General features: G+C 37.5%; 1 protein-coding gene across 1 annotated transcript; it reads right to left on the minus strand.

Moving 5' to 3' along the window:
* Positions 1-1,652: 1,652 nt before the first annotated feature.
* Positions 1,653-8,002, minus strand: FAM110C (family with sequence similarity 110 member C). The gene has a single exon (XM_053709739.1). The coding sequence runs from the start codon at positions 7,757-7,759 to the stop codon at positions 6,767-6,769; it is 993 nt and encodes a 330-aa protein (XP_053565714.1). The 5' UTR covers positions 7,760-8,002; the 3' UTR covers positions 1,653-6,766.
* Positions 8,003-22,141: the final 14,139 nt, after the last annotated feature.

Consider the following 22,141-nt stretch of genomic DNA (forward strand, 5'->3'; position numbering starts at 1 on the left):
GTTATGTCTATTTCCACTCCCCTGAACCATGTGACAGCCATCAGCCAATCACAAATGCATATACATATATTCTGTGAATTCTTGCACATGCTCAGTAGGAGCTAGTAACTCAAAAAGTGTAAATATAAAAAGACTGTGCACATGTTAATGGAAGTAAATTTGAAAGTTGTTTAAAATTGCTGCTGTAACAATCATGAAAGTATACATTTGTTTTGAGTGTTAAAGGGACTTTGTGAGCAAGTTGTTTCTCTTATGGGGTTTTTAAAATATATGTTTTATTGTTTTTTTATATTCCTGTCCTGAATAAATCTTTGTCGTGTTTGCAGAGGCACGTTTCTCACCACCAGCAAAATCTAAGGGAGTTGTCCTTATGAGGATGAGGGAAGTATGAAAAACCAATACTGCAATTTTAGATTCAATTTAAATTCGACATTTACAAATTCTGTTCTTTTGTATACATTTTCAATGCAATATCCCTTATACGTTTGCCACAATATTTAGTGCCTTATAACAGCTTCTATTAAACCCTCACCAGTTAAATAGGGCTATAACACATTGCATAGCAATGAACTGCAGTCGATTCTGGCGATCAAGGAGTTAAGACTCATATTTAAATTATAGAGTACAAAACAGACAGCTGTGCTAATTTGCTGACCTTACACTGCGGGGGGACTTCAAGAATGCCTGGAATAAGCATAAGGCTATCCTACAAATTAATTAAGCTAATATGGGCAAACTTGATGGGGCCTATAGTTCTTATCTGCCATTAATATTTGCGATTCTATGTTTTTATCTGCCATCAATATTTGCAACTAAATAGATGGTAGCTAGAATTATGTATTTAAAGCAAATATTAGCCTGAGAATAATAGCCAGACTTATTTTTTAAGGTATACTAGTGCCCATAAAGCAATAGATGCCGCCCTGTTGTAAGCTAGCTGGTTTCTCCTCTGCAAATTAGTTATAATAAATCAGTGTGCAGACAATTAATTGGAAAGCCTACAATTTTCAAAATTAAATGAAACGATAAAAAGGATAAATAAATAATGAAATCATATTTCTAAGTTTGTTACTATGCATAATTAAAAGGGATACTAAACCCAAAACATGATTCAAATAGAGCATGCAATTTTAAGCACCTTTCTAATTTACTCCTATTATCAATTTTTCTTTATTCTCTTGCTATCTTTATTTAAAAAGCAGGAATTTAAAGCTTAGGAGCCAGTCCCTTTTAGGTTCAGCTCCCTGGATAGTGCTTGCTTATTGGTGGCTACATTTAGCAAACCAATAAACAAGCATAACCAAGGTTCTGAATAAAAAATGGGCAGGCTCTTAAGCTTTACATTCCTGCTTTTCTAAATAAAGATTGCAAGAGAATGAAGAAAATGGATAATATAAGTAAATTTAAAAGTTGCTTAAAATCGCATGCTCTGTCTGAATCATTAAAGAAAAAAAATGGGTTTAATGTCCCTTTAACATATTATATTATAATCTCAAAGTCTTTACTGACCCTTGAAGGCAGAGTACCAATAAGCTGTGGACAAAGACAAAGCCATCCTCAAAATAATATGATTGTTTTTGTTAATGTGTATGATCAACCATTATGATGTAATTAAGAGTCAATAAATTTTAATATAAAAAAAATGCAATAAATTACCAACAACTAAATAATTTTATTTTAGTTATATAGATATATTTTATATACAAGTAGCAATCTGGACACAAATATAAAGACATAGAAATACATTCGTTTACAAAAGTATATTTACATGAAAAAAAATACTGTACAAACAATAGACATACTGTATTGCACAAAGCTCATAAAATATACAAAAAGGGACTTTGATCCCCGTGACTGTTAAACAATAAAACGTTGAACATTGAACTTTCTTCACAGGAACCACATTGTTCACTATTTAAGACACATTAACTTTGGTACAAGTTAGAAATATTCACAATTATTAAGTTAACAAATGACAGTGCTGGAGTGAAAAATGCCTACAAGCAGCAAGAAGAAAGGAAATGTTGAATAAATTTGACATTTATGTACATAGCTTAAATTCCACTTTCCAGTCATATCAAGTACCATATTTTCCATACGTGTTTCAATAAGCATAGACCAGTCAACCCTTTATACACAATACAGTAACATTTCCTGAATGTAGTCATGTTCAGTCAAATTGTAATTGTATTTATTAATATGTGAGATGCCTAACACATTATTTCCCTCTTGGGAGAGGTTTGTCCTTTCTTTTGAAATCTCTGTATTACTCGCTAAAGCTATAGGAAAATAAGCAAATGGAACTTAAAGGGACATTAAACCCAATTTTTTTCTTTCATGATTCAGATAGAGAATACCATTTTAAACAACTTTCTAATTTACTTCTATTATCTAATTTGCTTCATTCTCTTGATATTCTTTCCTAAAAAGCATATCTAGATAGGCTCAGTAGCTTCTGATTGGTGGCTGCACATAGATGCCTCATGTGATTGGCTCACCAATGTGCATTGCTATTTCTTTAACAAAGGATATCTAAAGATTGCAGCAAATTAGATAATGGAAGTGAATTGGAATGTTGTTTAAAATTGTATTCTCTATCTGAATTATGAAAGAAAAATTTGGGGCTTAGTGGCCCTTTAAGCAGAAACAAATGCACAGTTGTGAGTGGAATAGAAAGAATTTGCAACATTAATGTGACATGAAACCCAATTTTTTCTGTCATGATCAGACAACATACAATTCTTAACAGGTTTCAATTTACGTCTAATCAATTTGCTTTAAACTCGTGGTAATCTTTGTTGAAGAGATAACTAGGTAGGTAGCTGCACATGTATAAAGCACTACATGGCTGGAAAAAGTGATGTTATCTAGTATTCTTGCAAATGTATAACATTCCTGTAAAACTACTACCATCAATGCTGCAGACACGTGCACGCTCCTGAGCTTACCTCCATGCTTTTCAACAAAGAAAACAGAGTACATTTGTTAATGAAAGGAAACTGGAAAGTTGTTTAAAAAAATTGTTACTACACCTTTAAGAAATGTAATTCACTAGGTACATGTTGCTACCATTAGTATTTTGTTTAATAAAATACATAAACTATAGAATGTTGATGATCCATAAAATAATATCAATAATTTCCACTTCTCTTAGCTAAATAATGAAATTAAAAACAAAGCACATAAATATGCATTGTAGACCTATTTGGCAGCTTAACAGTTAAACTGTCAGGGTAATAAAAAAAAAAGAGGTAAACAACTTGTATAGTAAACACATCTGTGGGACAACTTATGTGGCAAATCACTGATCAGTCTGTCAGTTGCTAGCATTTTCTTGTAGGAACAGAGGCAAGAGAATACTGCTTGACTGCTATGTGAACAATTACATAAATTGCTTATTCCTTAGAGTGCTTGGTCTGACAACATGTGACTAATAACTTGCTTCAAACTGATATCTGCTTCAGAATTTTCTGCACAGAAATTACAAAATTAAAGCCAGGGTTTCTCATCTTATGTGATATAAAGCTGAAGATAAACACAAGATAAGCGCTTTTTATAGCTATGTATATGTAACATTCTCATGGATTCTGGCATAAAATGTATACCCAATACCCAAAGCAAGAAAAGAGGGTGATTGTCATAGGAAGTAAAAAAGTAAAATACTGAGCCAAGGTTTTCTTTTTAAAAGGTCCATATCTATTCAGTAAGCATCTTTGATATTTAGGTCAGTAGTGCCCTCCAAATTCAATAGATTTTACTACCCAGTACTTATGATTCTGGCCACCTTCCAACAGATATTTTTTACATCCATCAAAAACAGAAAGGACAGTTAGGGTATTAAGTAAAAACAGCAATTCTCATTGGAGTAACCTTGACAGCACAAAAACAATAAAATGCAAGGCAAAAATAATAAATATAAACAACAGTGAATCCAACAATGACAGAATGGTGGTGTTGGATCTAGTCTCTCGGTTATTACACTGGAAGAACAGTACACCTCAGAAATAAAGATCTAAATGTGATTTCAGGAGCTTCATTTTATAAATCATTTGATTCTGAACATGATCAAGAAATAACATATCAAGCACCAGATATTTTAAACATCACTTCTACACCAAGTATCTTTAACAGTAATTCAAATATATGTTTTTATCCCATTTGCAAGTCTGCATAGACATAACTTTATATCTATTTTAAACTTGTAAGACACATAAAATGAATTGCATAAAATTGTCTGAAGTACAAAGATAAATATTTTTTATAAGTAACAAGTTGTTTTTTTTTTACCTTCTTGTTTTAACCAAATTTTGCTTATGATTGGAATTTCAATTACTGCTCATAATATATACATGAGCCAGGTTATCCCATAAATCAGTTCCTATTTACCAATGTTTGGAAGATACATAGTAAATTTGACAATAAGTTAACACAGACAGCTTGGTCAAAACAAAGCCACCATGTGTCAACTCACTGATCCTATGTAAAGCTGTGAGGGCCTGGATGTTTATCTTTGATTTTGTATCTTGGTGCTATCTCCACCTGTGGACCAAATGGTTTTGCCCCAGGCAGTTGAATTCTGAAGTTTGGATTCCATTGAACGTGGGAAATGTGTCTTAATTTAAACTTAAAATAGATAAATTAGAATACATAAACTATTTCTATTGGTAAATGTATGTTTCCAAAAAAACTAAATGAAATTGGGGAAAGACAGAAATGTTCATATTACCTTCCAAGATCGTTTCAATTGATAGCTAATCTGCTTCTAGAAATAGTGATATAGATTCATAATGTAACAGGCCACGTATATCAGAGGTTTCAAATGACAGCAATAGCATCATAATTAGTGTATCTACTAGAATCTGTAAATTGTGGATACAAAAATAGTAATAATAAGCTACAAAAATAACATGAATAGTGTTGTTAAATTTGTGACACATTTTACATTTTTTTGGACACCTTTTCAAAACTTAAAACTAAAATAGTCACTAATTAGAATTTTTTTGAGTGTTCACAGAATCTATGTAAAATATTTAGACAAAACAAAGTGTACTAATTACCCATTCCTGTTTAATGTCTACTGATTGCATCTGTTTTACTTGGAAGTAAAAATAGCAGATACGCTGATACAGGATTTGCAAATAGTAAAAGGGTCTTGCTTATCCTATAACTAAATGAAGTGTGTGGAAAGCTGTGTCATGTCATGTCTAAGTACAATTAGGAGTCATTAAAGTAGCCAGTTTCTCACTATATACAATAAACTGCTAGAGATTATGTATGTCTGCTCCTCAGGGCAATAGACAAAATTACACTGCAGACATTTTTATTTTTAGGCAATCTAAAATGTTTAAGTAAAAAATAATAAGAAATTGTACTAATTTAATGTAGCTGTGATGAAAATATAAGCAGCCTCTAAATACATAATATTAAATAGGTAAAAAAAAACAAACACCATCTTTAAAAAATGTGAATGCCCACATTGTAAATAGACCCTAGAAACAAAAACATAAGTTACTTTTTCAAAATGACACAGATAAATAGCTATGAAATGTTGAAATTGATGTTGTGTTGTTATAATCAAATTATGATGTAAAAAAGAATTATAATATGCATCAATTGTCAAATGAATAATTCTAAGCACAGACCATGGTTTGCAGATTCTTGTATCACTATATAATCAACAAAGAAATGTAATGCATTCCATAGCAGATAGGCCCTGCTCATATATTAACATTATATTTTATCAAAATGAGGTATTATTTAATTATATGTTGATCCCTTTGACAAATTATTCAAAAAATATAGAGATTGAGTGATCTAGAATATCAATGAAATCAATTTGAGTTCATGTTATGTTATATCTGAGAGGCCCAAGTATTGATCTGTTATTGTGCTGTGTTGTTCTATACTCAAAATAGCTTGATTAAAAAATAATCCTATGTAACCAGCAAACAGCAGAAAATGTAACACTGTAATTCTTGGATTCAGCAAACAAACAAGAAAATTACAGAAAGAAATTACAATTGAGGAATCAAGTTGATTAAAGGGCATGATACATTTCAAGATGATCCATGCAAGATATATCTCACAGTTAAAATATAAACATTTCTAAAACACAACTGTGTATCTCACCCATGACAACATATCACTGATGAATCCTCTAAAAAGGTATCATACTAGCTAAAGTCAACTTGTTCCCCAAACAAGTAATGTAGTCAGTGCTTTTATACTACCTGTTTAAGAGCAACACTTTGAATTACTTAACAATAATATAATAATTGAAACCCCACAGTGCATCTACAAGGCCTTTTGCACTTTAAAAAACAACTTCTTTATAGGGAACTTGCTGTCCAGCAGCTCCCCTATGGCACCTATATACCCAGCATATAGGTGCAAACTCACACCTGAAAGATTTGCCTCTCTGTCTTGAATAGGGAAGTCAGGGTCTTATGTTTTGCTTCATTACACCTTAACCCCTTGACTGCTAGTCATCCCTCTTTTATAGTATCCGCCCCTTATTTTAGAGGTGGTAGTCATTCATTCTTCACTAAAATCACATGTAGGTTAGGGGTATCAAGTTCAGAATAGGGCAATGCCATTATACAAGCCCATGATCCAGTGACCTAACCCAGTCTTGTTTCTGTATAGTGCATCAGAACACAGAACAGCTGCCCCATAGAAAATGGTGACCAGTTCCTAAACATGGCACTAGGTGAGCGAGAAAAAAAAGCTTATGTCGTTGGTTGCCCATATGTGCCAGACTGGGAGTTTAGGGCAGATCTGGGGAACCTCCCCGGGTCTCTCTAGCTCTCTTGCAGCTGTACAGCCATTTGATGATCCTGGCATTGCGTTCTATGACTGACGTGCTGCTATTGCCACCTCCACCTGCCAGTTGCCCACTGAGCCTCTCGTCCTCTTGCAGATCGAGGCCGCTGCCTTCCCCGCTCCTCCGGCTAAAGCCGCTCTCTGAGGTGGCAACGCTGACACTGCGGATCCGGTGCTGCTGCCCCGCGGTGTCCGGTAAGTCCTCCGGGGCTGGGGTGAAGCTCTCTCTGCCCAGCTCGTTTACCACCTCCGGCTCCAACCCACAGTACTTGAAGAAGGTGTCAAACTCAGCGAAGGAGCGGGAATAGCGGGAGCTGATATCCGACTGAGAGCGGTGCAGCCCAGTCACCTTGACGCGGGGCTCTGCTTCCTCCTTCCCCGGCTGCTGGATGTTGCTCACATCTGGGGTTGAATCCATTGGGGTTTTTTCTTTCAGCGATCCCAGGAAAAGCCTCCTCACCAGGCCAGCCCGGGCTTGCTCTGCAGCCCCCAAGCCTCCCTCAGCCCGGCTCTTCTGCCTGTAGAAGACCAGAGAGTCCGGGCGTAGCTGCCTCTTGCTGCTGCCCCGCCTGACGGGGGCACTCGCGGGATACGGCGACTTCTGCTCTGTCTCCACTTGTTGGCTCTGCCTGTTGCTGCTGCCCTGGGAGCTGCCCTCTGTGCTGCTGCCCCCCGAGCTTCCTCGGGTGTCTCTGCTGCCCCGGCTGCTGTGGCTGCCCTCCTGTCTGCCGTATGCCACCTGTGGGCTCTTCACGTACTTGGCCTTGTCGGCCGCCAACCGCTCTACGGCGCTCAGCGTTACCCTCTGTGCCCCCTCCAGCTGCCGCCGCAGGTAATCTGGGCCCTTGGTAAGTAGCCTGACAGACACCGCTGGGCTGTGGTGCTGCAGCTCGGAGATTGGCTGCATCCTCACCGCGTGCATGATTTCCGTGGGCATAGCACACCGGGGTGCCACAGACTGGAACACTGCTGCTCAGACTACAGGGATGCGAGCAGCTGCCAGCTCAGACTGTTTGTGTGCGAGCATCATCACCTGAGGCGAGGATTGGTTATAAGTTGTGCAATGACGGATCACTTGCTGGTTATTGCACAAGTTCTGCTGGATTCCCTCTGCTTCCTTCTCTGTTTCCTGCTCTGTTTGCTCCCTGTACGGGGTCTGTGCTCCTTCCTTGCTCAGGCACAGTGTGTGCTCACCTACTGTCTGTACACTCACCTTGGTGCTACTGTGCCCGCCCCTACTCCCCAGCCTGACCAATCACAGCGCAGACAATGTGCCTGCTGAGCTCCCTATTACGTCTCTGGGGAGGCTGATCTAGGCAGCAACAACACACTTCAGCTATCCATCCCCTGCTGCAAAGACTACAAGTCGTTTTTAACCATTTGGCTGCCACTGTGCTCCCTACAGGGAGGATCACTTCTCCTTGTTAACTCTTTGACTGCTGGAAGACTGCAAGGCATTCCATAGCACACCCCTGCTATCCTTAGCAGAAACAACAGATGATCTAACAAATCCTTTGGTTGCTAAAAAAAAAAAGTCTGTAAGTCATTGTGTTGTACACTATACCCTGAAGTTAGATTCGTCCTTGTTATTAGCCCATAGGCTGCCATAGGAATCTGTAAGTGCATTAAAATCAGTCATAGTTATAAACTTCTTGGACACTGTTTGTTTAACTTGTGTTATCGCAGCAGCCTCCTTCCTCCCTGGCCATAGTGTCAGGCACAGAGTAATCATAACAGTTCTAGAAGAAGAAGTGTGTGCAGACTCGTGCAAAAGATAATGTCTAACTTGCAGAAGTCTGTGTGGCACCAATATACAATTATATGCAATTTATACCCCCTGTTTTAATTGTTTTGTTATCTACCAATAATGGTCATGTTACAACTTGAAGATCTTTTTTTTTATTTCAAAGATGTATTTACATTATATTGTACAGAACTTGTTTGACTACAATATAAGTATAATATATTCTCAACAAAGAAAACTCCTTTATAGTTGTGACCAACAGCAGTGCAAATGGAAACATAATACCAATAATATGAATAATCTTGTAGAAAAATATTTAAATAGACAGTTAAGTCAAAATTACACTTTCAAGGTTTAGCTAGTGATTGCACACACTTTCATACACTACTGACAGAAAATGCCTGAGAGATAATTAGTTTTGATAAACTGTACAATCTTTAGAGCATAATTTTCTGCCTATTGAATTTGTTTAAAGGGACAGTGTACTGAAAAATGTTGTCCCATTTAATTTGTTCCCAATTATCAATATTACTTGCTGAAGTGTATTAACTTATACTGCACTTTTTAATATTAAGTATTGGCTATAGAAAAGCTATGCAAATATTGAACAAAACCAGATATTTCCTATATAAACATAAACATAAACGAACACATTCACATTAATTTTATATTCTGCTGCTGGTATAGCAAGGCATTGGACATACATTATAGGAAAAATATGTTTACAGTACTCTGTCCCTTTAAATGACAGTACACTATAACATTGTTTTTCCCTTAATGTGTTTAAAATTATATTTTTTTTACCAGCTGCAGAATATAAAATGTGTGAGATTTGCTTTTTTAAGGCTTTTTTCTGTATATAAATTAGCTGATTTTGTTTTTTGAAGCCACAATCTAATAAAATTGGTTTGTAGGTATAATCAGATCTCATGACTTTATCACATTGTGTACATATACTTGCTTCTTTAGCTTGTATCTGTTCATTAACCAATCACCAATACTTAGAGAACAATAGGAAATTAACATTTCTTTCATGTAATTGGCAAGAGTCCATGAGCTAGTGACGTATGGGATATACATTCCTACCAGGAGGGGCAAAGTTTCCCAAACCTCAAAATGCCTATAAATACACCCCACCACACCCACAATTCAGTTTTACAAACTTTGCCTCCTATGGAGGTGGTAAAGTAAGTTTGTGCTAGATTTCTACGTTGATATGCGCTTCGCAGCATGCTGAAGCCCGGTTTTCCTCTCAGAGTGCAGTGAATGACAGAGGGATGTGAAGGGAGTATTGCCTATTGAATGCTATGGTCATCCTATCGGGGATCTATTTCATAGGTTCTCTGTTATCGGTCGTAGAGATTCTTACCTCCCTTTTCAGATCAACGATATACTCTTATATACCATTACCTCTGCTGATTCTGGTTTCAGTACTGGTTTGGCTATCTACTATATGTAGATGAGTGTATTTTGGTAAGTATGTCTTATTTTATTTATGACACTCTCAGCTATGGTTTGGCACTTTATATGTAAAGTTCTAAATATATGTTTTATACTTATATTTGCCATGATTCAGGTTAATCAGTATATTTCCTTCTTACAGACTGTCAGTTTCATTTTTGGGAAATGCATATGAATAAATATTTTCCTTACCTGAAAATTTTTCAAATTGACTTTTCTTCTAAATTGCGGGCTGTTAGGCTTGCGGGTGCAAAAAATGCTAGAATTTATTGTGTCATTTTTGGCGCGTTTGTTGACGTTAATGACGTCATTTCCGGCGTCGTAGTTGATGCTGAGAGTTTTCACGTAGTTGCGTCATCTATGACGCTCGTGTTTGTTGCAGACGTTTTTGGCGCCAAAAAATTTGTCAATTGTGGGCATCATACTTGGCGCCAGTTTTTTTGGCATTATTTAAGTCTTTGTTTCTTTTTGCTTCTGGTTTCCAGAGGCCTATTCTGTTTGCATTTTTTCCCATTCCTGAAACTGTCATTTAAGGAATTTGATAATTTTGCTTTATATGTTGTTTTTTCTATTACATATTGCAAGATGTCGCAATCTGACCCTGTATCAGAATCTACTTCTGGAAAGCTGCTGCCTGATGCCGGTTCTACCAAAGCTAAGTGCATTTGTTGTAAACTTGTGGTAACTGTTCCTCCGGCTGTAGTTTGTGTTAGTTGTCATGATAAACTTTCAAAAGCAGACAATATTTCCATTAGTAGTAGTCCATTACCTGTTCTTGTTCCTTCAACATCTAATGTTCAGGATATTCCTGTTAATGTAAGAGAATTTGTTTCTATTTCTATTCAGAAGGCCCTGTCTGTTATACCACCTTCTAATAAACGTAAAATGTCTTTTAAAACTTCTCATAAATTAGATGAATTTTTAAATGACCGCCAACTTTCTGATTTATCTATTTCTGATGAGGATCTATCTGGTTCAGAAGATTCTGCCTCAGATATTGACACTGACAAATCTTCATATTTATTTAAGATGAAGTTTATTCGTTCCTTACTTAAAGAGGTGTTGATTGCATTAGATATGGAGGAGTCTAGTCCTCTTGATATTAAAACCAGTAAACGTTTAAATTTGGTTTTTAGACCTCATGTAGTTATTCCAGAGGTTTTTCCAGTTCCTGATGCTATTTCAGATGTAATTTCTAGAGAATGGAATAGTTTGGGTACTTCATTTACTCCTTCTTTAAGGTTTAAGAGATAGATCGGCTGATAGATTGGAGTTTTGGGGAAAAATCCCCAAAGTTGATGGGGCTATCTCTACTCTTGCTAAACGTACTACTATTCCTACGGCAGTACTTCTTTTAAACATCCTTTAGATAGGAAACTTGAATCTTTTTTAAGGAAGGCTTATTTATGTTCAGGTAATCTTCTTAGGCCTGCTATTTCTTTGGCTGATGTTGCTGCAGCTTCAACTTTTTGGTTGGAGGCTTTAGCGCAACAAGTACCAGATCATAATGTGTATAGCATTGTTAAGCTTCTTCAACATGCTAATAATTTCATTTGTGATGCCATTTTTGATATCATTAGAATTGATGTCAGGTATATGTCTTTAGCTATTTTAGCTAGAATAGCTTTATGGCTTAAATCTTGGAATGCAGATATGACTTCTAAGTCAACATTGCTATCTCTTTCTTTCCAGGGTAATAAATTATTTGGTTCTCAGTTGGATTCTATAATTTCAACTGTCACTGGGGGAAGGGAGCTTTGTTGCCTCAGGATAAAAAATCTAAGGGTAAATTTAGGGCTGATAACAGTTTTCGTTCCTTTTGTCAGAATAAGGAACAGAAGCCTGACCCTTCCCCTAAAGGAACGGCTTCCAATTGGAAGCCTTCTCCAGTCTGGAATAAATCCAAGCCTTTTAGAAAATCAAAACCAGCCCCCAAGTCCGCATGAAGGTGTGGCCCTCATTCCAACACAGCTGGTAGGGGCAGGCTACAATTTTTCAAAGATGTTTGGATCAATTCAGTCCAAAATCATTGGATTCAGAACATTGTTTCTCAAGGGTACAGAATAGGTTTCAAGGTAAGACCGCCTGTGAGAAGGTTTTTTCTCTCATGCATTCCAGTCAACCCAGTAAAGGCTCAGGCTTTCCTGAAGTGTGTTTCAGACCTGGAGTCTTCTGGGGTAGTTGTGCCAGTTCCATATCTGGAACGGGGTCTGGGGTTTTATTCAAATCTGTTCATTGTACCAAAGAAAGAGAATTCTTTCAGACCAGTTCTGGATCTAAAAATTTTGAATCGTTATGTAAGAATACCAACATTCAAGATGGTGACTATAAAGACTATTCTGCCTTTTGTTCTGCAAGGGCATTATATGTCCACAATAGATTTACAGGATGCTTATCTTCATATTCCAATTCATCCAGATCACTATCAGTTCCTGAGATTCTCTTTTCTAGACAAGCATTACCAATTTGTTGCTCTTCCTTTTGGCTTAGCAACAGCTCCAAGGATCTTCTCAAAGGTTCTCGGTGCCCTTCTCTCTGTAATCAGAGAGCGGGGCATTGCGGTGTTTCCTTATTTGGACGATATCTTGGTACTTGCTCAGTCTTTACATTCTGCAGAATCTCACACGAATCAACTTGTGTTGTTTCTTCAAGAACATGGTTGGAGGATCAATTTATCAAAAAGTTCCTTGATTCCTCAGACAAGGGTAACCTTTTTAGGCTTCCAGATGGATTCAGTACCCATGACTTTGTCTCTAACAGACAAAAGACGTCTGAAATTGGTTTCAGCTTGTCGGAACCTTCAGTCTCAATCATTCCCTTTAGTAGCTATGTGCAGGGAAGTTTTAGGTCTCATGACTGCAGCATTGGACGCGATCCCCTTTGCTCGTTTTCACAAGACCTCTTCAGCTTTGCATGCTGAATCAATGGTGCCGGAATTATACAAAGATATCACAATTAATATCCTTAAATCCCAATGTTCAACACTCTCTGACATGGTGGTTAAATCACCAGCGTTTAGTTCAAGGGGCCTCTTTTCTTCATCCAACCTGGACTGTGATTTCAACAGATGCAAGTCTTTCAGGTTGGGGAGCTGTCTGGGGATCTCTGACAGCGCAGGGGGTTTGGAAATCTCAAGAGGCGAGATTACCAATCAATATTTTGGAACTCCGTGCGATTTTCAGAGCTCTTCAGTTCTGGCCTCTTCTGAAGAGAGAATCGTTTATTTGTTTTCAGACAGACAATGTCACGACCGTGGCGTATGTCAATCATCAAGGTGGGACTCACAGTCCTCAGGCTATGAAAGAAGTATCTCGGATACTTGCATGGGAAGAATCCAGCTCCTGTCTAATCTCTGAAGTGCATATCACAGGTATAGACAATTGGGAAGCGGATTATCTCAGTCGCCAGACTTTACATCCGGGAGAATGGTCTCTTCACCCAGATGTGTTTCTTCAGATTGTTCAGATATGGGGGCTTCCAGAAATAGATCTGATGGCTTCTCATCTAAACAGGAAACTTCCCAGGTATCTGTCCAGATCCAGGGATCCTCAGGCGGAAGCAGTGGATGCGTTGTCACTTCCTTGGAATTATCAACCTGCTTATATCTTTCCGACTCTGGTTCTTCTTCCAAGAGTGATTTCCAAAATCATAATGGAACGTTCGTTTGTACTGCTGGTGGTTCCAGCTTGGCCACACAGGTTTTGGTATGCAGATCTTGTTCTGATGTCCAGTTGCCAACCTTGGCCACTTCCGTTAAGGTCAGACCTTCTATCTCACGGTCCGTTTTTCCATCAGGATCTCAAATCATTAAATTTGAAGGTATGGAGATTGAACGCTTAGTGTTTAGTCATAGAGGTTTCTCTGACTCAGTGATCAATACTATGTTGCAGGCTCGTAAATCTGTGTCTATAAAGACTTATTACAGAGTTTGGAAGACTTACATTTCATGGTGTTCCTCTCATAAGTTCTCTTGGCATTCTTTTAGAATGCCTAGAATTTTACAGTTTCTTCAGGATGGTTTGGATAAGGGTTTGTCTGCAAGTTCCTTGAAAGGACAAATCTCTGCTCTTTCTGTTCTGTTTCACAGAAAAAATTGCTAATCTTCCTGACATTCGTTGTTTTGTACAGGCTTTGGTTCGTATCAAGCCTGTTATTAAGTCAATCTCTCCTCCTTGGAGTCTTAATTTGGTTTTGAGAGCTTTACAGGCTCCTCCGTTTGAGCCTATGCATTCTCTGGATATTAAGTTACTTTCTTGGAAAGTATTGTTTCTTTTGGCTATCTCTTCTGCTAGAAGAGTTTCTGAATTATCTGCTCTTTCCTGTGAGTCTCCTTTTCTGATTTTTCATCAGGATAAGGCGGTTTTGCGGACTTCATTTAAATTTTTACCTAAGGTTGTGAATTCCAACAAGATTAGTAGAGAAATTGTTGTCCCTTCATTGTGTCCTAATCCTAAGAATTCTTTGGAAAATGATATGGTAAGAGCTTTGAAATATTATGTTGACGCTACTAAAGATTTCAGAAAGACTTCTAGTCTATTTGTTATCTTTTCTGGTCCTAAGAAAGGTCAGAAAGCTTCTGCTATTTCTTTGGCTTCTTGGTTAAAACTTTTGATTCATCATGCTTATGTGGAGTCAGGTAAATCCCCGCCTCAGAGGATTACGGCTCATTCTACTAAGACAGTTTCTATCTCTTGGGCTTTTAAGAATGAAGCTTCTGTTGATCAGATTTGCAAAGCAGCAACTTGGTCTTCTTTGCATACTTTTACTAAATTCTACCATTTTGATGTTTTCTCTTCTTCAGAAGCAGTTTTTGGTAGAAAAGTTCTTCAGGCAGCTGTTTCAGTTTGATTCTTCTGCTTATAATTTCAGTTTTTTTCATTATAAGATTAAAACTTTTTGATTTGAGTTGTGGATTCTTTTTTCAGCGGAATTGTCTGTCTTTATTTTTATCCCTCCCTCTCTAGTGACTCTTGCGTGTAGTTCCACATCTTGGGTATTTGCTATCCCATATGTCACTAGCTCATGGACTCTTGCCAATTACATGAAAGAAAACATAATTTATGTAAGAACTTACCTGATAAATTAATTTCTTTAATATTGGCAAGAGTCCATGAGGCCCACCCTTTTTTGTGGTGGTTATGATTTTTTTGTTTAAAGCACAATTATTCCAATTCCTTGTTGATGCTTTCGCTCCTTTCTTATCACCCCACTTCTTGGCTATTCATTAAACTGAATTGTGGGTGTGGTGGGGGTGTATTTATAGGCATTTTGAGGTTTGGGAAACTTTGCCCCTCCTGGTAGGAATGTATATCCCATACATCACTAGCTCATGGACTCTTGCCAATATGAAAGATATGAATGTATCAGGTAAGTTCTTACATAAATTATGTTTTTATTACCTTATATCTTCTATAACCCACTGGGAGTGCAGTTTATTCTGCTGGCTGTGTTTACACAGCTTGGCCTTGAGGCCAAAAACTCTCAGGATGGGTTGGGATACCACAGGCTAAATCAACTATTTCAAATGCCAATATAAGGGTAATGGAAATACTTGTAAACAATTTAATACACTCCAGCAGGTAAAGTGGATCGTTGGGAACAAATTAAAGGGGAGGAAAACTTTGAGTAAACTGTCCCTTTAATTTATCTATTTTCTTATCATCATTTTGTGTCATTATCTACCCCTACTCATGTGCTGAGCACAAGGGAATGCTGCAGCACTTTACAAATCACTTATAATAATAATATATAGAGGAATACTATACATATCATGCTTTTAACTTGGTGGGTGGGTAGGTTATTAACGTTTATTGCAACACTTTCAGTATAACCTCTCATTGGTTCAAGTGGTAAACCAATGCGTCAGAAGTTTACTCGTCACGCAAATAAATGATAATAATATTATGTATTAGCACATTTTGTATATTTTGTAAGCTGTTCTGCACATGCCAGAACTCTTAAAGGGACAGGAAACACCCAATATTTTCTTTCTTGATTTAAATAGAACATCCAATTTTTCACAGTTTTCCAGTTTACTTCTATTATCAAATGTACTCTATTCTCTTGTTATCCTTTGCTAATGGAGCAGCATTACACTACTGACAGCTAGCTGAACACTTCTAGTTAGCCAATACCCTGAGACAAATGTGTGCAGGCACCAATCAGCAGCTAGCTCCCACTAGTGTAGGATATGTGTGCATTCTTTTTCAACAAGGGATACCAAGAGAACAAAGCACATTTGAAAATGAAAGTGCATTAAAAGGGTCTTAAAATGACATGCTCTATCTGAATCATGCTAGTTTAATTTTGACTTACCTATCCCTTTAAGGCACAAAAGTGTTTTGAACTGGTGCAATAGGGCTTCCATCTTCTCCTAAGGTCCTAGTCCACATCTAAACAATGTCAATAGCATTATTTAGACAAATATATTGTGGCTGCCTTATGTAGTGTTTTTTTTGTTTTGTTGGCTGCTGCAGTATTGTTGTATTCAAGGCCATTATTAAAGGGACAATCTACACCAGAATTTTTATTGTTTTAAAAGATAGATAATCCCTTTATTACCCATTTCCCAATTTTGCATAACCAACACAGTTATAATAATATACTTTTAACCTCTGTGATTATCTTGTATCTAAGCCTCTGCAAACTGCCCCTTTTTTCAGTTCTTTTGACAGACTTGCAGTCTAGCCAATCAGTGCCTGCTCCCAGATAACTTCTCATGCACAAGCACAGTGTTATCTATATGAAATACGTGAACTAACACCCTGTTAAAATGCAATCTGAAAGAGGTGGGCTTCAAGGTCTAAGAAATTAGCATATGAACCTCCTAGGTTAAGCTTTCAACTAAGAATACCAAGAGAACAAAGCAAAATTGGTGATAAAAGTAAATTGGAAAATTGTTTAAAATTACATGCTCTGTCTGAATCATGAAAGTTTATTTTGGCCTAGACTGTCCCTTTAACACAGTGCCAGAAGGAGTTATAATCAATGTTTCCTCTAATCTTCATACAAAGCATGAACAAAAACTGTTTGAGCTGATATAAAAAAGGAGTTTACATCTGTGCACTATCTGGCACACATTGATGGCATTATAGGCTTTTAACCAATTTATTTCTTTTAAATGTTATGAAAACAACTAAAAATATATTAATACATTGTTAGAAAAAATTGTGAACATGTGCACGCAATTACTTCTTGTGTGCACTGGGTTACTTCTATAGTACTTTACTTTCTATAAAGTAATCTAAGTTTTCCCCTTATCTATCTCTTCTGCTGAGGACAATTAGAGACAAATATAACACCGGCAATAAAAGAGAATGTGCAAACAAGACTGTAGACTTTGTGGATTATAGGATTGTTACTAACAGGGTTTCCACAATTCAGTAGAACTGAATGTGCATTTAGTAAGGTTTGTTTAACCATGTAGCATGCTCTTGCTATAGTTACATGATTAAGGGACCTGTATTTCATCACTGTAATACTGGAAGGAAATACTCCATTAAGGGGTATCATACGTGTCAAACCCAATTTGTCATCTACATGGTTAAATGCCTGTGTGGGCGGAGCTATGTTGGAGAGACTACAAGATGCATCAGAGACAAAAGTATAGAACATTAAAGCAATATTAGAACCAAGACTGAGCTTGCACCTATAGCTAACCATTTTTTAAAGATGGGACATGCCATTAATCAGTTAAGATTTCAGATCATAGACTTTGTCCCTAAACCCGGGAGGGGATAGAGAGTTTATGATGAGGCAGCGTGAGTCTTTCTGGATACACAAGCTAGGTACACTTAAACCTTTAGCATTAAATAGGGACTGGGACCTCTCAGTAGTTTTGTGAATATCTATTAATGTCTTTTTACTTGCAATGTTCTTTTTAAGTATTATTCTCTCAATGATTTAGACATTATGCATTGTCTTACTATTGGTAGAATAGGAGTATGTAAAAATTGTAGAAATTGAAAAGATAATGGCCTAGATTTAGAGTTTGGCGGTAGCCGTGAAAACCAGCGTTAGAGGCTCCTAACGCTGGTTTTAGGCTACCGCCGGTATTTGGAGTCAGTCAGGAAAGGGTCTAACGCTCACTTTTCAGCCGCGACTTTTCCATACCGCAGATCCCCTTACGTCAATTGCGTATCCTATCTTTTCAATGGGATCTTTCTAACTCCAGTATTTAGAGTCGTGGCTGAAGTGAGCGTTAGAAATCTAACGACAAAACTCCAGCTGCAGAAAAAAGTAAGTAGTTAAGAGCTTTCTGGGCTAACGCCGGTTTATAAAGCTCTTAACTACTGTGCTCTAAAGTACACTAACACCCATAAACTACCTATGTACCCCTAAACCGAGGTCCCCCCACATCGCCGCCACTCGATTAATTTTTTTTAACCCCTAATCTGCCGACCGCCACCTACATTATACTTATGTACCCCTAATCTGCTGCCCCTAACACCGCCGACCCCTATATTATATTTATTAACCCCTAACCTGCCCCCCACAACGTCGCCGCCAGCTACCTACAATAATTAACCCCTAATCTGCCGACCGCAAAGCGCCGCTACTTACGTTATCCTTATGTACCCCTAATCTGCTGCCCCTAACATTGCCGACCCCTATATTATATTTATTAACCCCTAATCTGCCCCCTCAACGTCGCCTCCACCTGCCTACACTTATTAACCCCTAATCTGCTGAGCGGACCGCACCGCTACTATAATAAAGTTATTAACCCCTAATCCGCCTCACTCCCACCTCAATAACCCTATAATAAATAGTATTAACCCCTAATCTGCACTCCCTAACATCGCCGACACCTAACTTCAATTATTAACCCCTAATCTGCCGACCGAATCTCGCCGCTACTGTAATACATTTTTTAACCCCTAAAGCTAATTTTAACCCTAACACCCCCCTAAGTTAAATATAATTTTATTCTAACGAAATAAATTAACTCTTATTAAATAAATTATTCCTATTTAAAGCTAAATACTTACCTGTAAAATAAACCCTAATATAGCTACAACATAAATTATAATTATATTATAGCTATTTTAGGATTTATATTTATTTTACAGGTAACTTTTTATTTATTTTAACCAGGTACAATAGCTATTAAATAGTTAATAACTATTTAATAGCTAAAATAGTTAAAATAATTACAAAATTACCTGTAAAATAAATCCTAACCTAAGTTACAATTAAACCTAACACTACACTATCAATAAATTAATTAAATAAACTACCTACAATTATCTACAATTAAACCTAACACTACACTATCAATACATTAATTAAATACAATACCTACAATTATCTACAATTAAACCTAACACTACACTATCAATAAATTATTTAAATAAAATATCTACAAATAACTACAATGAAATAAACTAACTAAAGTACAAAAAATAAAAAAGAACTAAGTTACAAAAAATAAAAAAATATTTACAAACATTAGAAAAATATTACAACAATTTTAAACTAATTACACCTACTCTAAGCCCCCTAATAAAATAACAAAGCCCCCCAAAATAAAAAATGCCCTACCCTATTCTAAATTAAAAAAGTTCAAAGCTCTTTTACCTTACCAGCCCTGAACAGGGCCCTTTGCGGGGCATGCCCCAAGAAATTCAGCTCTTTTGCCTGTAAAAAAAACACATACAATACCCCCCCCCCAACATTACAACCCACCACCCACATACCCCTAATCTAACCCAAACCCCCCTTACATAAACCTAACACTAAGCCCCTGAAGATCTTCCTACCTTATCTTCACCATACCAGGTTCACCGATCGTTCCAGGCTCCGAAATCTTCATCCAAGCCCAAGCGGGGGCTAGACATCCATCATCCGATGGCTGAAGAAGTCCAGAAGAGGCTCCAAAGTCTTCATCCTATCCGGGAAGAAGAGTAGATCCGGACCGGCAACCATCTTCTTCCAAGCGGAATCTTCTATCTTCATCCGATGAGGACCGGCTTCATCTTGAAGACCTCCACCGCGGACCCATCTTCTTCTTCCGACGACTTCCCGACGAATGACGGTTCCTTTAAGGGACGTCATCCAAGATGGCGTCCCTCGAAGTTCGATTGGCTGATAGGATTCTATCAGCTAATCGGAATTAAGGTAGGAAAATTCTGATTGGCTAATGGAATCAGCCAATCAGAATCAAGTTCAATCCGATTGGCTGATCCGATCAGCCAATCAGATTGAGCTCGCATTCTATTGGCTGATCGGAACAGCCAATAGAATGCGAGCTCAATCTGATTGGCTGATTGAACTTGATTCTGATGGAGCCGGTCCTCATCGGATGAAGATAGAAGATGCCGCTTGGAAGAAGATGGTTGCCGGTCCGGATCTACTCTTCTTCCCGGATAGGATGAAGACTTTGGAGCCTCTTCTGGACCTCTTCAGCCGCCGGATGATGGATGTCTAGCCCCCGCTTGGGTTGGATGAAGATTTTGGAGCCAGGACCGATCGGTGATACCCGGTGAGGTGAAGATAAGGTAGGAAAATCTTCAGGGGCTTAGTGTTAGGTTTATTTAAGGGGGGTTTGGGTTAGATTAGGGGTATGTGGGTGGTGGGTTGTAATGTTGAGGGGGGGTATTGTATGTGTTTTTTTTACAGGCAAAAGAGCTGAATTTCTTGGGGCATGCCCCGCAAAGGGCCCTGTTCAGGGCTGGTAAGGTAAAAGAGCTTTGAACTTTTTTAATTTAGAATAGGGTAGGGCATTTTTTTTTATTTTGGGGGTCTTTGTTATTTTATTAGGGGGCTTAGAGTAGGTGTAATTAGTTTAAAATTGTTGTAATGTTTTTCTAATGTTTGTAAATATTTTTTTATTTTTTGTAGCTTAGTTCTTTTTTATTTTTTGTACTTTAGTTAGTTTATTTAATTGTAGTTATTTGTAGGTATTGTATTTAATTCATTTATTGATAGTGTAGTGTTAGGTTTAATTGTAGGTAATTGTAGGTATTTTATTTAATTAATTTATTGATAGTGTAGTGTTAGGTTTAATTGTAACTTAGGTTAGGATTTATTTTACAGGTAAATTTGTCATTATTTTAACTATTTTAGCTATTAAATAGTTCTTAACTATTTAATAGCTATTGTACCTGGTTAAAATAAATACAAAGTTACCTGTAAAATAAATATAAATCCTAAAATAGCTATAATATAATTAGAATTTATATTGTAGCTATATTAGGGTTTATTTTACAGGTAAGTATTTAGCTTTAAATAGGAATAATTTATTTAATAAGAGTTAATTTATTTCGTTAGATTTAAATTATATTTAATTTAGGGGGGTGTTAGGGTTAAAGTTAGACTTAGCTTTAGGGGTTAATACATTTATTAGAGTAGCGGTGAGCTCCTGTCGGCAGATTAGGGGTTAATACTTGAAGTTAGGTGTCGGCAATGTTAGGGAGGGCAGATTAGGGGTTAATACTATTTATTATAGGGTTATTGAGGCGGGAGTGAGGCGGATTAGGGGTTAATACATTTATTATAGTAGCGCTCAGGTCCGGTCGGTAGATTAGGGGTTAATAAGTGTAGTTAGGAGGAGGCGACGTTGGGGGCGGCAGATTAGGGGTTAATAAATATAATATAGGGGTCGGCGATATTAGGGCAGCAGATTAGGGGTACATAGGGATAATGTAGGTGGCGGGGGTGTATGGAGCGGCAGATTAGGGGTTAAAAATAATATGCAGGGGTCAGCGATAGCGGGGGCGGCAGATTAGGGGTTAATAAGTGTAAGGTTAGGGGTGTTTAGACTCGGGGTACATGTTAGGGTGTTAGGTGCAGACGTAGGAAGTGTTTCCCCATAGGAAACAATGGGGCTGCGTTAGGAGCTGAACGCGGCTTTTTTGCAGGTGTTAGGTTTTTTTTCAGCTCAAACAGCCCCATTGTTTTCTATGGGGGAATCGTGCACGAGCACGTTTTTGAAGCTGGCCGCGTCCGTAAGCAACTCTGGTATCGAGAGTTGCAGTGGCGGTAAATTATGCTCTACGCTCCCTTTTTGGAGCCTAACGCAGCCATTCTGTGAACTCTCAATACCAGAGGTATTTAAAAGGTGCGGCCAGAAAAAAGCCAGCGTTAGCTACGCGGGTCGTTACCGACAAAACT

Source organism: Bombina bombina, chromosome 4 (assembly GCF_027579735.1).
Source record: "Bombina bombina isolate aBomBom1 chromosome 4, aBomBom1.pri, whole genome shotgun sequence".
NCBI lineage: Eukaryota > Metazoa > Chordata > Amphibia > Anura > Bombinatoridae > Bombina > Bombina bombina.

Coding starts and splice junctions, on each gene's coding strand:
- FAM110C (XM_053709739.1), bottom strand. CDS start 7,759: ATGCCCACGGAAATCATGCACGCGGTGAGGATGCAGCCAATCTCCGAG.